Source organism: Sphaeramia orbicularis, chromosome 5 (assembly GCF_902148855.1).
Source record: "Sphaeramia orbicularis chromosome 5, fSphaOr1.1, whole genome shotgun sequence".
Classification (NCBI taxonomy): domain Eukaryota; kingdom Metazoa; phylum Chordata; class Actinopteri; order Kurtiformes; family Apogonidae; genus Sphaeramia; species Sphaeramia orbicularis.
The window spans coordinates 3927903-3943561 of NC_043961.1; the positions used below are offsets into that span (position 1 = coordinate 3927903).

Consider the following 15659-nt stretch of genomic DNA (forward strand, 5'->3'; position numbering starts at 1 on the left):
TTTTTAAGTTTGTTTTGTTTTTGTTTGTTTTTTTCTCCCATTAATTTTTTTTCCTGGGTTTTTTTCCCCACGAAATGTTTTTCATGGGTTTTTTTCCCCACGAAATTTTTTTCCTGATTTTTTTTTTTTTTCCTCTAACTTTTTTTTCCTGTTTGTTTTTTTCACACTTAATTTTTTTCATGGGCTTTTTTTTCCCACTAAATTTTTCTCATGTTTTTTTTTTTTTGCCCATGAAATTTCTTCCCTGTGGTTTTTTTGTTTTGTTTTGTTAAAGGTTTTTTTGCCCACAAAATTTTTTTCTGTTTTTTTTTTTCCCTACTAAATTTTTTTCCTGGGTTTTTCTTTCCCATTAATTTTTTTCATGTTTTTTTTCTTTCTCCACAAAATTTTTTTCATGGTTTTATTTCCCACTGAATTTTTTTCCTGTTTGTTTGTTTGTTTGTTTTTTGTTTTGTGTTTTTTTTGCCCATGGAATTTCTTCCCTGGGTTTCTTTTTTTGTTTTCTTTTTTTGTTGTTTTTTTTTTTGGCCACGAAATTTTTTCCTGGGTTTTTTCCCCACTAAATTTTTTTCCTGTTTTTTTTTTCCTGTTTTTTTTTCCCTACTGAATTTTTTTCCTGTTTTTTTCTGCCACACACACACACACACACACACCAAATTTACAGATTCTTTTATTTTATGAAGGGCCCACAATGTTAACCTTTCATGAGGCCCACAGCTGCTGGCGGCGCCCCAGCGTACAACCATTAACGTGTCCCATCTGTTTATAAAAATAGTAACCCGACTCAGAACATGACATGAGCTCCACTGATAAAGGTCTTAGGGTCACTGTTCTGAGCAGATAGTTGGGTTATTATCACCACAACACATTCACCGCACATCCTTGCATGCAGTTTGAATAACCTGTTTGCGTTTACGTGTTTATTAGTTGTGACGTCCTCTCGCAGGTATTGTTCAGCGATAGAATTATGTCGATTGAGGTCTAAAAATACATGGAAACGTGCATTCCTGCTGTTCGTGACCCTGTCGCTCTTGCTGTCTTTGGCTGTAATGAGCAGATATACTCGCACATGCTCAGATGGTGGACGGTAAAGGAGTCACAAAGACCCCCGTGACATTCTTCTGAACCAGAAAATGAGAAATGAGAAAAAAAGGCGAGCGACGGCCGAGCAGATAAACTAACCAGTAGGGCCGGCTGTGCTTATGTAACCTACTGAGAGTATATTGATCAGCTGCTTTCCTGCTGCTTTCTGCCTCATTATCAGATGACAGAGAAGATTGTCTTTGGTCAAACTGCACACAAAGATCTGTCACGGCTGCACAAAACACTCTGTAGTTCACTTCATGTGGGCAATGGACCGCAGTGTTTTTGCAATTTGGTGTCTTTGAATTATAGTCGGCTCCGTGCTCTGCAACAGTCAAATCAGCCGTTTAGTTTGTGTCATTTCTCTGTTTTTGCATGGCATTGCTACTTGAATAACTGTTCCTTCCTTTATCCTTTTTTTCCTTTAAGAGAAATGTTGAAGCGGTTTTTCTTTAAGAGATGTGTTAAGGCACGACTTGATGGATGAATGCATAGATGAATGCATTTTCTCTGCCGGCTAATGTCATTCTCTCTCTCTCTCTCTCTCTCTTTTTTTCTCTCTTTGTGTTTCTGTCTTCTCTCAGAGTCTGGTCTTCAGCAACATGAACAAGATGAAGAACTTTAAGAGGCGTTTCTCTCTGTCAGTTCCTCGCACTGAGACCATTGAGGAAAATGAGTTCACCGAGCAAATCAACCAGCTTAACATTAGACACACTCAAGGTAAGAAAAATTCCTAAGTCTTTCCGTTTGTAGAGATTAGATCAGGGCTGTCAAACTCACTTTAGTTCAGCGGTCACATACCTACAGCCCAATGTGGTCTAAAGTGGGTCAGACCAGTCAAATAAAAGCTTAATAACCTGTAAATAATGTCAACGCAAAACTTTTCTCTGTTTTACAGTGGAAAAAGTAAAGCTAAATTATAAAAATGTTTACATTTACAAAAAAAACTATCTTTTAAACAAGTGTTCAGAGAACGCAAACCTCCGCCAAGCACCCTGAACGGTGTGCATGTGTGGATCGAATATTTCTGTTTAAATTCAACAGTTTCCAGGTTGTTCCATACAGCAGAAAAAGTTGAAGCTTGGTACCAGTCATGTGTCTGTCCAATTAGATTAAATTCCAGTCAATATTTGTTGAGTTTTAATGAAAAATGTGTCATAGATGTTGTAATGTAAATGTCCACAGAGTCCACATTCCACAGTGGATGTGGACAATTTTGTGCCAGATACAAGATGTTGTTCTAATCTGCAGGTGGATCAAATTGGAGGCTAATCACAGTCGTTTTGAATTTTTTTTAATGAATTTTCAAAAATTGCTCAATGATGAGAAATAGGAAAACTGTAGATTTTGTGACCTTGCTGTGACCTTGAACTTTGGCCTACTTGGCCCAAAATTGAATGGGTTGGTCCCAGGGCCTAGGCCTATCTGTGGGGAAGATTTGGGAAAGATGGGTGGAAGAGTTTTCCCCTGAAGTTGATAACAAACAAACAAACACACAAAGCAAAGTGATCACAATGCCTCCTAGCAGGGGTAAAGATGTGAATACCATGAACAACCTGAAATTTCTTTTAAAAAAATCAGTGCAAATTTAACAATATTATGCCCTGGTTTATCATTTACACATGTGCGTTACAACTTACAGATCACAGTGGATCTACAAAAGCATAAAACATATAATAAATGAAAAATGATAGTTTTGGTGAAATTGTCCTTTTTCCATTAGGTAAATTTTTATGTGGAAGTACCTCCACCCCCATTTTGAGTAGCCGTGTCCCAGCACCTCCCACTTTACAAATGAAGCACTGGTCATAACAGCACTTTGTAATTATTCCGTATCTGACCTCTTATCTGCCTGAAACAACCTACGAGAGGCCAAAACCTCCTGTAATCGGGCTGATTTCTTACAGTCTGAAAACAGGCCCAAAGAGTAGATGTAGAACATTTGTAATACCATAGACCACTTCAGTTACAATATGCTAAAAGATATTTAGGGAGTTTGCTTTTAACATATGAGCCCTCTTGGACCCTCAGGTAGTCATCTTTAACTGTTCCTATAGTCCACTCCAAAACTCATGGTGAGGCCTCATTCAGCTTTTATGGCCCTGAACTATAGAACAGTCTACCTGAGGACCTGAGGTCTGCTGTGAGTGTTCATATTTTTAAAAGTAAACTCAAAACTTATCTTTTTAGTCTAGCTTTTAATTAAACACTTACTGTAAACTTTACTTTACTTTGTTGCTTTTATTTTTTAGTTGGAACTGCAGGACAGTGGGCGGTTTGATGTGATGCACTTTGTACTACATGTACCATGTATGAAAAGTGCTGTACAAATAAAGATTGATTGATTGATCGAATGAATGAATGAATGAATATCAGTATCGGTATCGACATCAGCCCCAGAAATCCCATATTGATCCGATTCTAGTTGTGGCCAGTTGAGGTGTGAGGTGTTTTTGCTTTATCAACCTTTTTGTGTTAAAGTTTTTTAAGAACTGTGCTCTTTCCATCAGCCTCTTCTAATCCAGTATTTCTAAACAGGCGTTATAATCACATTTGTGGAACCATGTCTATCCGGTTGTTAAATCTGACGTCACAGTGCCATAAAACTAATGACTGGGTCCAAATGGTTAATATCACAGACTGTACAAGCTTATTTAATACAACTTCTCTATTTAATAAGGCTTCAGAAGGTCTTAAAATGATTGATTTAGCTCAAATACAATTATTAGTGCAGTTTTTAATTGTCACTTTTTACCTACAGTAGATTTTAACCCTCAAAGACCCAAACACCTGAATCTGTATTTACTTTTATGAACATCTACATGATCAGTGAATTAAATATAAGAACATACCTGATTTACACTGAAACATGCAAAACACAGAGGATAATATTATATTAGATGGTGATAGGGAAGGTTAGATTTGGAGAGGGGATACAGAAATACTTCTAGGTCTTTAAGGGTCAAGATAAGATAAGATAAGATAAGATAAGATAAGATAAGATAAGATAAAAATATATGGTGAGTTAACAGAGACAATCCTAATCCATAACAGACATGACAAACTGTGGTTCTGTTCCTCTGTCAAATGTTCATTGTGGTCAGTTTCAGATGCTGCAGCTCTTTCATAATTCATAGTTTCAGTTCTTGTTTGTTCAGTATTAATTGTCCACCTTGTAAATCACAGCTGGACTGACTGCACATATCCTGACCAAGGAAAATAAAATCCTCCCTTTGTGCAGTAATCTACACCTGGATTTACTGCCTCTGTCCACAATAAAATACATTATATAGACTAAATGCCGTCTAAGATTAACGTTTGTTTGCAACATAGTATAGAAAAACTATTAGATGATCAAAAACAAATTAATTTTAGCCAAAAAAAAAAAAAAAAGGTTCGGTTTTGAATGTTTGGGGGCGACATAAATTTGTGATGTTAAAATGGGGTCACGTACCAAAAAAGGTTGGGAACCACTGCATTAACACCTCTGCATAGTGATGTGACGTTCACAAATGAGTCGAATCTTTTGAACGGCTCTTTGAAATGAACAACGGGAACCGAGTCTTTGTAAAGAGCTGTTAATTTTTATTTTTTTATTTTTTTATTTTTTTTATGGAGGGAGTGTCCGATCGTCTGTCAATTTACCAGCATACTGTTCTTGTTCTGAGAACTGCACTATAGTTCAGGTATTTCAGTAATTGCAGTGATTAACCCTTTCGTGCACAGTGGTCACTCCAGTGGACAGTTATTCTCCACCTGTTCTCTTGTATATTCATGAATTTTGTTGTTTTAGTTCCATATCAGCCAACACAGTGGACACTTATGCGTCATCCCATACACTGTGATTCATACAATTAGTATAACTTTGCTGTTCTTGATAAATCTGATCTGCAGTAACATGTTTTAGTGTAAATCAGTTGTTAGACTGTAATTACTAGTTTTTGTTTTTGTTTTAAATAAGGGTTTTTTTGCATATTATCTCCATGAAATGAGTAATAACCAGTATTAGAATATGTTAAAATGTGAGAAAACATCACATTAGCAGCAGTTAACAACGTTTTAATTTAATTCTTTTCATATCACTTTCTGCTATTGGGTCAAAACACTATTCGAAATCTCTCTGACAGGACACTTTAGAGACAATTTGACAAATTAGTGTTGCTAAATGACCCACATTTTTACTTTTAATTCATTTTTGCTTTAGTTGGACCATATGGGATTATCCAAAACAATTTATGTTGAAATAAATGTTGGAATGGCAATCAAACTTCGCTCTCTGATGGGACATTACTGTTTTGACCCTATTGGGTTTTAAATACACGCTTCTTTACTTCAAAAATTAAACACATAGTGTAGCTGAGTGGACATTTTGTAAGACATGAAAAAAATAACTCTATCACATTGTTTTTTTTTCATGCCTAAGGAGGAATAAAAACACTCTAGACAAAAAATCTTGATGAAGGTTCTCATAATTCATGCATGAAAGGGTTAATCACTGTTGTGTTTTGTGCAGTTTTTTCCGTATGTTTACACACATTTATTGTTCTTGTTTTGAGGAGAAAAAAATGTTATTTAATAAGAAAATGTTTTATTTTCTTCTTCATTTTTAGGCTACAGACTAGTCCATATAATGTACCGTGATGTTTTTGGTCAAATTCCATCATTTGTCTAATGTCACCTCTCATGTTGTGGATTTATTCCACACATTTGAACTAACAATTCTTTTTTACGGTAAGATAATATTTACTGCTGTGCCAGTTAAACACCTTTAAAATGTAATGTCAATCATCACATGTAGCCTATTTAGTCATTAAAACATTGGTGTTTCAAAATAATGCAAAAAACATAAAAGAGCCAGTCTGTTGAACGACTCTTTTCAGTGAACGACTCCTGATTGAACGACTCCCTTCAAAGAGCCAACAGTCCCATCACTACCTCTGCACATCTTGACAGCTCCACATAATATTGGTGTGATTTGGTTTAATGTTTGTTCAACGTTGTTAGCAAAGCCATACAATACAGCCTCACCTCATCCACCCCAGAGTTTCAGACTGCGACAAGTGTGTAATCTGAAGCACGATGATTCTAATTAAAAGCATTTATTATGTAATTTTACAATGTGTCAAGAGTTTCAAGCGCTCAGCACCATTCCCCAAGGGGCTGTTGTGTTAGATCATTCTGCAGAACTCATTTTCAAAACACTTTCAACAGGGTAGTCAGAGTTTCTAATATGAAAACCAATAAACCACTGGTTAATTAAGTGAGTTCAAAGTCCTGAATCCTGATCTCTGGTCCATGTGTCTTTCAGTTTCGACGTGAATGAGCAGCTCATGTCTAATAATAGACCACAAATTGCAATCTGAGTATGGGTTTTAAAACCAGATACAAAAGCCTTCCTTCCTTCCTTCCTTCCTTGTCGGTTGCAGACCTCGAGGATTAACTGGGGTTTTTCCGACTACGACTGGTAGCACCGTCGGCGCTGAGCCACAAAGGATCAGCAGGCTTCAAAGGAAAATGCGGGTTACGGTGGGATAAGTAGGGGTAGTTCATGCACAGGAACCAAATGTATTCAGGATTCTGAGTGTCTCTGCTTTATTATGTAGAGTTTCACTATAAAGACAGAGCAAGGAGATGAAATAACAATAATGGGAACAGACTGAGTGCCTTTGAGAACAAAGATGCCGAAGTGTTTAGCATTTCTGCCTCCATTTTATCATAAAACAATGTTAAAGTTCAGACTTAAATGTAAAATTAAACACGTATCCCTACCTGGTTCTCCCTCTGGACTAAGAATCCATTTGCTTGCTAAATGTAAATGACAATTTTCTAATTATTTCACTTGTGTCATAGATTATAGTTTTAAAGGGCTCATATTTTTCTATACCCACTTTCATCAGTCTGTGGTTCATTTCTTTGTGTATTTGGACCCTAATAGTTCAAACAGTTTGAATTTGAACCCTCCAGATGCTGCAAAGCTATTTTTATATTCATTTGGGCAAAAATCCAGTGATTTCTACAACCTGTTTTAATTCCTGCTTAATTTGTTACGTTTTATAACAAGTTCCATCACGACATTTGCACAGATAAGGTCCAGACTTCAGACGAACATTTCTCTAGTTCGATATAATTGTTTATCAGCAGCAGTGGTTTTAGTCCAGACTGAAAATTAGGGATGCACTGATACCACTTTTTTCCAGACCGAGTACGAGTACTTACATTGGAGTACTTGCCGATACCGAGTACCGATACGAGTACTTAATAATCCCATTCCAGTTGTTAATTCCTTTTGTAAATGTGCTTTATTGTCGTTGTCATTAGTCTGACTGGAACAAAGTGCTGCTACTGACATTTAATGTGTTGGAATGAGCGTTTCTCAATTAATCCACCAGGGGGCGCCGCTCTGAATTAACCATACTGAACAAATACCATGAAGAAGAGGAAAGTTTTTTGAGAAGAAGAAAGTCAGTAATAACAAACATGGAGATGACAGAGGAACACTAATGTGATACTAATATTGCAGCGTTTTCACTGGTAAGGTTTAAAAGTTTAGCTTCAGCAGGAAGAGAAAAGACAAATGAGCGATAAGTTTCGTTTTCACTTCTGTTTGCGGCACAGTCTGCACCGCTCCGTACTCCCGCTGGTATTCTCATTCTGTTTACGCATCCGCGAGCAGCTGGTAAACTGATGGAATGTACGCAGAGGACGGACAGAACGTTGCGTCTGTATCTGTCTGTGTCTGTAACATTACTGTCAGTCAGCGTTACTTTTACCACCCTCATTTATTTGGTTCAATCTCCACATTCTTCACACTCCACACACATTATTCCTCCTCCTCGTACCTGCTGCACTGAACTGGTAATGTCACACGGCCGTAAGTGGTATCGGTGCATTGCATCGGATTACTTTTACGAGTACAAGTACGAGTACACACACTGAGTATCGGAGCCGATGCCGATATTCATATCGGTATCGGAGCATCCCTACTGAAAATATGTCCAAACTTGGAGCCCATTACCTCAAATGTTCAGTTGTTGGTTGAACAGGACAGAGCAGCACAGCCAACAACCTGGAGGGGGCGGGGTCATGCATTTAAAGGGCCAGCGCTCAAAACGACCTGTCACGTGTCATTACTCAGAAATAGGGTTGAAGATGGACCTGTGGAGTTGAATAAATGAAGAATTATTGAATTAAGTAAAAAAAAATCTGCCAATGGAACAAGTGAAAATTATGATTTATTTATCTATTTGCACATAATAAAAACAGCAAAAGAAAAACAACAACATTCAAACAAGTAACAAGATCATGCAGGAGAGGTTAGAAGGCAACAAAAAGGCTTATATGAATACCTCCCCTGAAATGAACAATACACAAAAAAATAATTAAAATATAATATAACTGAAATAATAAACTAAAGTAAAAACAATAAAAATGTAATCCACATTACAAATCATCAAATATAAATCACATGATGTACAGCCTTACATTTTTTCATGAATGAAAGTCCTTTTCAGATGCTTTATTATCTAGGTAAGATTTCTTGAAATCAGATTTTCCAGATCTATTGTCTAAAAATCAGTTCTTATATCTCACTGAAAAGTTCCTCTTTAGGTAATTATGTCTTATTTTAAGTGTGATGAGATATTTGGACTAGAAATGCGAAAAATACACTTGGTAAGATTTAGATTTTTGCAGTGTAACCCTTGCCACTCATTTGGGACAGATTTTTTCTCATTTGCACACATTTAATGAATCTTAATATGTACTATGAAGTCTACATTCAGCACATTTATCTCAAATTTTAGACATTTGTTGAAAATAGTCTGGCCGATAACATTCATGCTCAATAGATGCTATGGCAAAATTTCATTTTTGACATGTTTTCTACACTTACCTATTATTTATTTTGTTTATTCCACTACTTTTCTGAAGTAAAGACTTTGGTAAACCTATTTTAAGCACAAAAACACATTGTCCACATGAGTGTAGGTGTGTTTTCACAAAGGATTTGAAACTTTCCACAAATCTGACTTTGGACTTTCAGCATTTGTGTGGCATTATCTCGGAAAAAAATAGGTCTCGGTTTACACAAAGCTGATATTGTCCTGAACATTTTGATATAAAACAATTGGGTATTGTGTAATTTGTAAACACCTTAAAAAGGTGAATTTAAGAAAGTATGTAGATACCCTTGGAGCTCTGAGGTTGAAAGAAAGGGCAGTTGGTGGCAAAACATAGGCATATAAGAGTATTTTTTTAATTACCTCCGCCAAGGAGATTATGTTTTTGCCAGGGTTTGTTTGTTTGTCTGTCTGTTTGTTTGTTTGTTTGTCTGTCCGTTAATGTGCAACATAACTCAAAAAGTTATGGACAGATTTGGACGAAATTTTCAGGGTTTGTTGGAAATGGGATAAGGAAGAAATGATTAAATTTTGGTGGTGACTGGGGGTGGGGGGACCCACGGGGGGGGCCACTGATCAGACTTGGCGGAGGTCTGCGCTCTCCGAGTGCTTCTAGTTCCATTGTCTTTTTAAACTGAGGAAAGACTCTAAAATGATTAGTTGTGAGAGTGTAACTTAAAAATGACATAGTTGCTAAGTCAAAGAAGATATTGTGTGAGATGCAGATTATGCACTTGGTACACACTAGTAAACTAATATCCCATCAAGTGCATTAACCCTTTAAAGGGCACTTATAGAAAAAAATCTGAAATTCAACATTTCCACCTTAGTGTGTTATTGGAGGACATAACAAGACTTTAATATGTTATTTTGTGAAATTTTCCAATTTTTTTATTGTCATGTAGAAAATACAATACAATACAAAATACAATACAAAGAGGTCAATGAAGTTACCATATTTGGTTCCTTGCCCATATGTGGCAAAAAAAAGAAGAAAAAAAATACAAGAAATAAATATGAAAAAAATACAAGAAAAACACATGTAATGTGAAAGGAACATGTATTTCAGAACATTGGAAGATCAGTTTTAGAACATTACAACAACATGTGTGCTGGTCCAGACCCCTGTCCACATCCACATGATCCCTTTGAACATCATTCCTTACATTAGTACCATTACTTCATGGTACCAAACAAAGCAGGTACTAGTGATGTCACAATACCAAAAATTCAGGAATCAATACCCGTATCACTAAAAGTACACCATTCTCAATACCAAATCAATACCATGGTAAAAATAAATAAATCAAAAAAAATCATTGGAACCCATAAACTTAAACAAGAAATACTTTCAGTATTTGCATATAAATGAATATTGCTGTTCGCTCTAACGCTCTCATCTGTTGTACTGTCAGTCATAGTTTACTGCTTTGAATGCACAGATGTGATTGGCTGACTGGTATCACGTGGGATGGCTCTAAATACATGTAACTGGTCTGTGCATTTCCTCATCTACTGTACTGTAAGCTGCACAGGTTAAAACAGAAGTGCTCCACCACTGGCTGTAGGTCCAGGTCTGTATGGAATGGCTTCTGGGTCCAGACCCGGACCATGGTCCACCTATTAGTGACCGCTGGTATTGTTTCTTATTGTCAACATTTGGTATCGGCGGTGGTCTGAACGGGCCAGGCTGTGAAAACTGCGTCGGACTATCGGACCAGTGCCAATGTGGAGCCCTGATGATGTCGCATGTCAGCTGTTTAATGCTGAATAACAGAACTCATTTGAATTCTTTAAACAGATCTGGGTGCCTGTCTCAAAGGTGCTTTGCTAGGTGTGTGGTATCCCCCACCCTCCGTTTGAATTCCGCGGTGGCAGCGTTTACACTGTGGCTTATGCGTGTCCATAACCACATCGTGGTCGTCTACCTGAAATGCTTCTACTACATACTACACAAACGACTTCTGGTTCTTTTTTTGTCCATTAGACGAGGCGGCGCATTAGCTGCAGCTGTTCCCATTCATTCATGAGCTGCTGTATCTGTTCCATGTGTACTGTCGGTGCATACCGCCCCCATCAATTCTGGAAGAGTAGTAGCCTTCTGATGGTATCGATTCTTATGCAGGCATCGGTTTTTCCATTTATTAAAAAAAGTATCAATGGTTCTTTTTTCATCATAGTATCAAATGGTATTGTGAGTATCAGTTCTCATCCCTAGCAGGTCCACTCACGGTTCATGCAGTAGAGCCTGTAGCAGTGACGGCTGCTCGTCTTTCAGACAGGGGAAGCTCATTGTTGGCTTACATTAAAAAAATGGTCAAGTTATTTAAACATAAATTTGGCCCTCTGTTCCATTAACTCTGTCTGCCATCATGTGCACTTTGCTAGATAGCTAGTTCACTCCAACCTAGCCAACAGTATGATTGATTTAACTATCTACAAAACAATATTAAACTCGAAAAAGAAATGATTAAATTATGGAACTGAAACAAGAAAATGTTGAAATTATGTTAAATTGAAACAAGGAAGTAAAATGAGTGTGTTTTATTTACAGTGCAAGAAATTAACAAGTAATTTGGTTTCTGTGATTTCACAGCAGAATGTGTGACGGTATTAAACTGAACTGTGTCAGTGAAGGAGCAGATCTGAAAATAGCTGTCAATCAAACGGGATTCAGCCTTTTGACTGATCCTCCAATCAGCATGTGGAAGCCCAGCGTCCAGCCTGGTTGAGCTCCGCCCACAGCTCCATTCACCCCCAGAGGTGCCCAGCGTCCGGGGGCGGGACAACATCGTGGCATTTATCCAGTTAGCATCCAGTTTAGAGTCAGTGAAAAAACCAGTTCCACTCAGTCCCATTGAAGTGCATGGACGCTGAGCGTCTACGGACAAATGCACTGAGCAGAGATGGAGGAGAAAACACAGACACGGGAATGGAGGAGAAGTGAACAACATCCAGTCCACTGATCTGGGATAAAAGTGATTCTGAACAAACTCGTCTGTGAGATGACCGTGTTCCAACACATTTGGAGTCAATGAAATGTCAACACAACCGAACAGATTTAACCATTTCATTTGAGTCATTTTAGAGGAAGCTGAGCTTCCACTGCAGTCTGAGAGAAATCGCCTCTGCCTTGTAAACCACATTGGACCTGAGATTGTTGACTCATTGTCCTCGCTGGAACTGTCTTGTAATGTGAATGTGTGTGGAAATGACCAAAAACAGTCACTAAAAGGTTATTATTACTATACTTGAATTAAACACCATCTTTTTCCCTCCGTATGTTACCATTCCCGCTGCTTTGTTTTTCCCAGTGAGTGTGGTCTATATGTGCTAATCCAGGCGGTTCCTCAGCTGCACATCAGCAGCTGGAAATGTGGTTAAACCCTCCTGAGATCATCGGTCTGCATCACTGTCCAAACAGTCCGAGACAGCTGAGGAAGACAACGGCAAAATTACAGACATTAACATCTGGGTGAGAAACACAGGCGGCTCAATGGGAGAAAGCGCTTGACCTGCAGAATCCCAGCAGCCGTCTGATGTTTACTCTGCTCCGAAAGCCTCTTCCTTCATCTCTAGTTTCGATCTCGGAGCCTCCCTCCCTCTCTCTCTCCTCCTGTCAGGGATTATGTCACGCTTCTGCAGTTATCTCCACTGTGTAATGCTGTTTAGATAAAAAAAAAAAAACATTTCTGTGGAGCTCAACATAACCTTAGCAAGAGGTTATGTACAAAAGGCTCATTCATGTTTAGAGATGTGTTAGAAGTTTGAAAGTCAAAGAGTCACTTATCTGGGGAAGTCAATGTGATTTCCTGCAGTAAAATTATGATTTATCATTGTCTCATGTTCTCAGTTTCTGTTATATTTACACAGAGCAATGAAAGACAATATCATGTGTCAACTCCTCAAGATATTACTCAGATATTATTTACTTTTAATTAGGATCAGAATACTTTATTAATCCCAAAGGGAAATTATTATGTTGCAGTTGCTCCATTCAAGTTTAATGAAAGTAGCATTAAAGAAATTATCAATACAACAAAAAGGGAAAAAAGAATGAATTATGTATTTGTTTCTTTTGCAAATCAGTGATCAGGGTTTGTTACGGTTTATTGATTTATTCATTTATTCAAGCTTTGTTCAGGACACAAAAACTAGGTCCATCGGATAAGATGAAAAAAACATACACAACAAGAAAAGCACTCGGAGAGCGCAGACCTCCGCCAAGACAGCTCTGCCCCCCCCCCCATCACCACCAAAACGGAATCATTTCTCTCTTGTGCCAGTATCAACATTTCCTGAAAATTTCATGAAAATCCGTCCATAACTTTTTGAATTTTCTTGCTAACAAACAAACAAAAATGCATGCAAACATGCAAACACACAAAGCAAAGTGATCACAATACCTCCTGGCAGAGGTAATAAAAAGGAAAAGAAATAGCATACGTCCATATGTTACCTACACATAAAGGCTTGATCACCAGTGAGACCACATTTTAGACGTAAACCTTACAGAACTAATCTTGGGACAGACCGGGGCTTGTAAAATTGAGTTTGATAATTTTGTAACTCTGCACATGAATGAATAAATAAAATGTCATAAAGCATCAAACACCATAATCCACAAACATCTGACTGGTACTATATAGGATATACAGAATTTATTTATGGTCATTTCTTATATTCAAAGGTTCAATATGTAAGATTCACATGTGCGTACATAAAGTTTGCGCTGGAGTCTGTATTATACTGAGTGTTTCGTTGATATTAGCTTACACTGTAGGGAGATAAAGAAACTGTTTTCATGAAGTATCAAACAAATCAAAAGTAAACTCTTTAACGCTTGCAAAAACGGTATTGAAAACTAGATGCATTTACATTAAGTGGTTTAGAGGTAATAAGGTGGGTTTTGTAATATCACCAGAAGATGGCGCTGCAGACTGTGTTAATCATGGCTGTAATAAACAGTAGAAGTAGTCAAGGTCGCTGATGTGGCCTTCAGTCTAAAATGTCACTTATTATCCCGACTCCTGAAGGGGAGGCAAGGGGTACTGTTTTTGGTTCGGTTTGTTTTTTTTATTAACACTTCAGCAGCAAAACTATTGGTAGAATTCATACTAAATTGGGTTTATAGATTGCCAGTGACCCAGAATAGATGTCACTACATTTTGGGAAAAGTAGGTCAAAGTAAAAAAATTGTAGGATTTTTTTTTTTTTTTTTATCCCATTTACTTACAATGGGCAAAATTTCAAATGTCTATATAAAACATCAATTTTGTTTCAATTTACTTCTAACTTGCCACTTATATAGAAGCAATTGATATGCTGACATTAGCACACGCATACAGGGTGGGGAAGCAAAATGTACAATGAACATTTAGTTGTTTTTTCTCAGCAGGCACTACGTCAATTGTTTTGAAACCAAACATATATTGATGTCATAATCATACCTAACACTATTATCCATACCTTTTCAGAAACTTTTGCCCATATGAGTAATCAGGAAAGCAAACGTCAAAGAGTGTGTGATTTGCTGAATGCACTCGTCACACCAAAGGAGATTTCAAAAATAGCTGGAGTGTCCATAAAGACTGTTTATAATGGAAAGAAGAGAATGACGATGAGCAAAACTATTACCAGAAAGTCTGGAAGATACTATTAAAGAAGAATGGGAGAAGTTGTCACCCCAATATTTGAGGAACACTTGCGCAAGTTTCAGGAAGCGTGTGAAGGCAGTTATTGAGAAAGAAGGAGGACACATAGAATAAAAACATTTTCTATTATGGACATTTTCTTGTGGCAAATAAATTCTCATGACTTTCAATAAACTAATTGGTCATACACTGTCTTTCAATCCCTGCCTCAAAATATTGTACATTTTGCTTCCCCACCCTGTAGACATGATGACATGTGCTGGACCGATGCCAAAATAAAATAAGCTACAATACGTGTGAGGGGCGGGGTTTGTTGTGCCTGGATCCACCTGTTTATTTATTGTTTTGCTGATGAGCCTGAGCAATAATTTAGTGTTTTAGATCGCCAGTGACTTAGAATGGAACTCATTACATTTTGGGAACAGTAGGTCAAAGTTCAAATTTTTTATGAATTTTTAAAATCTTTCCATTTACTTTTAATGGGTAAAATATGTGCGAGGGGCGGGGTTTGTTATGTCTATCTCCACTTGATAAAATTGATTTATTTTTCTTAAGAAATATCAGGTTGTTCAGATTATTCATGTTTATTGATGGGATAGTTTATGTATGTAAACGTTTTCACAATGTAATTTCACTTTTTTACACTTGAGGGGAAAAATCTGGATTTCTCATTATTTATAAGCAGTTGTTTTACTGGTCCCGTCCACTTGTGATCAAACTGGGCTGTATGTGGCCCCTGAACTAAAATGATTTTGTCTAACAAAGAACTGGCTTAAGACAGATGCTCCAGCTCGGCTCCAACAATGGTTTTCAATCATAGATGATATACTTGACATGGAACATCTTACATCTAAACTGAAGTTGAAAGAAAACTCAATTACTATACAAAGCACGGAAGAAACTGCTACCGAAAAACATTCAAAAAATGTTTTATGAAAGAGAAAGGAGTTATATTTGAAGGGAAAATTTAAATCTACGGGTCAGAAGTGTATGTACAACTTATAGGCTGTAGAATCCTCTTCCG

At 37.3% G+C, this 15659-nt stretch overlaps 1 protein-coding gene across 3 annotated transcripts in view; it reads left to right on the top strand.

The window, feature by feature from the left end:
- cdk18 (cyclin dependent kinase 18) overlaps positions 1-15659 on the top strand; it is a 154853-nt gene that overhangs the window by 59060 nt on the left and 80134 nt on the right. For all 3 annotated transcript variants that reach the window (XM_030135219.1, XM_030135220.1, XM_030135221.1), the window contains exon 2: positions 1668-1803. In XM_030135219.1, the coding sequence (XP_029991079.1) occupies positions 1686-1803 (118 nt within the window). In that variant the 5' untranslated portion in view covers positions 1668-1685. The remainder of the gene's footprint in view (positions 1-1667; positions 1804-15659) is intronic.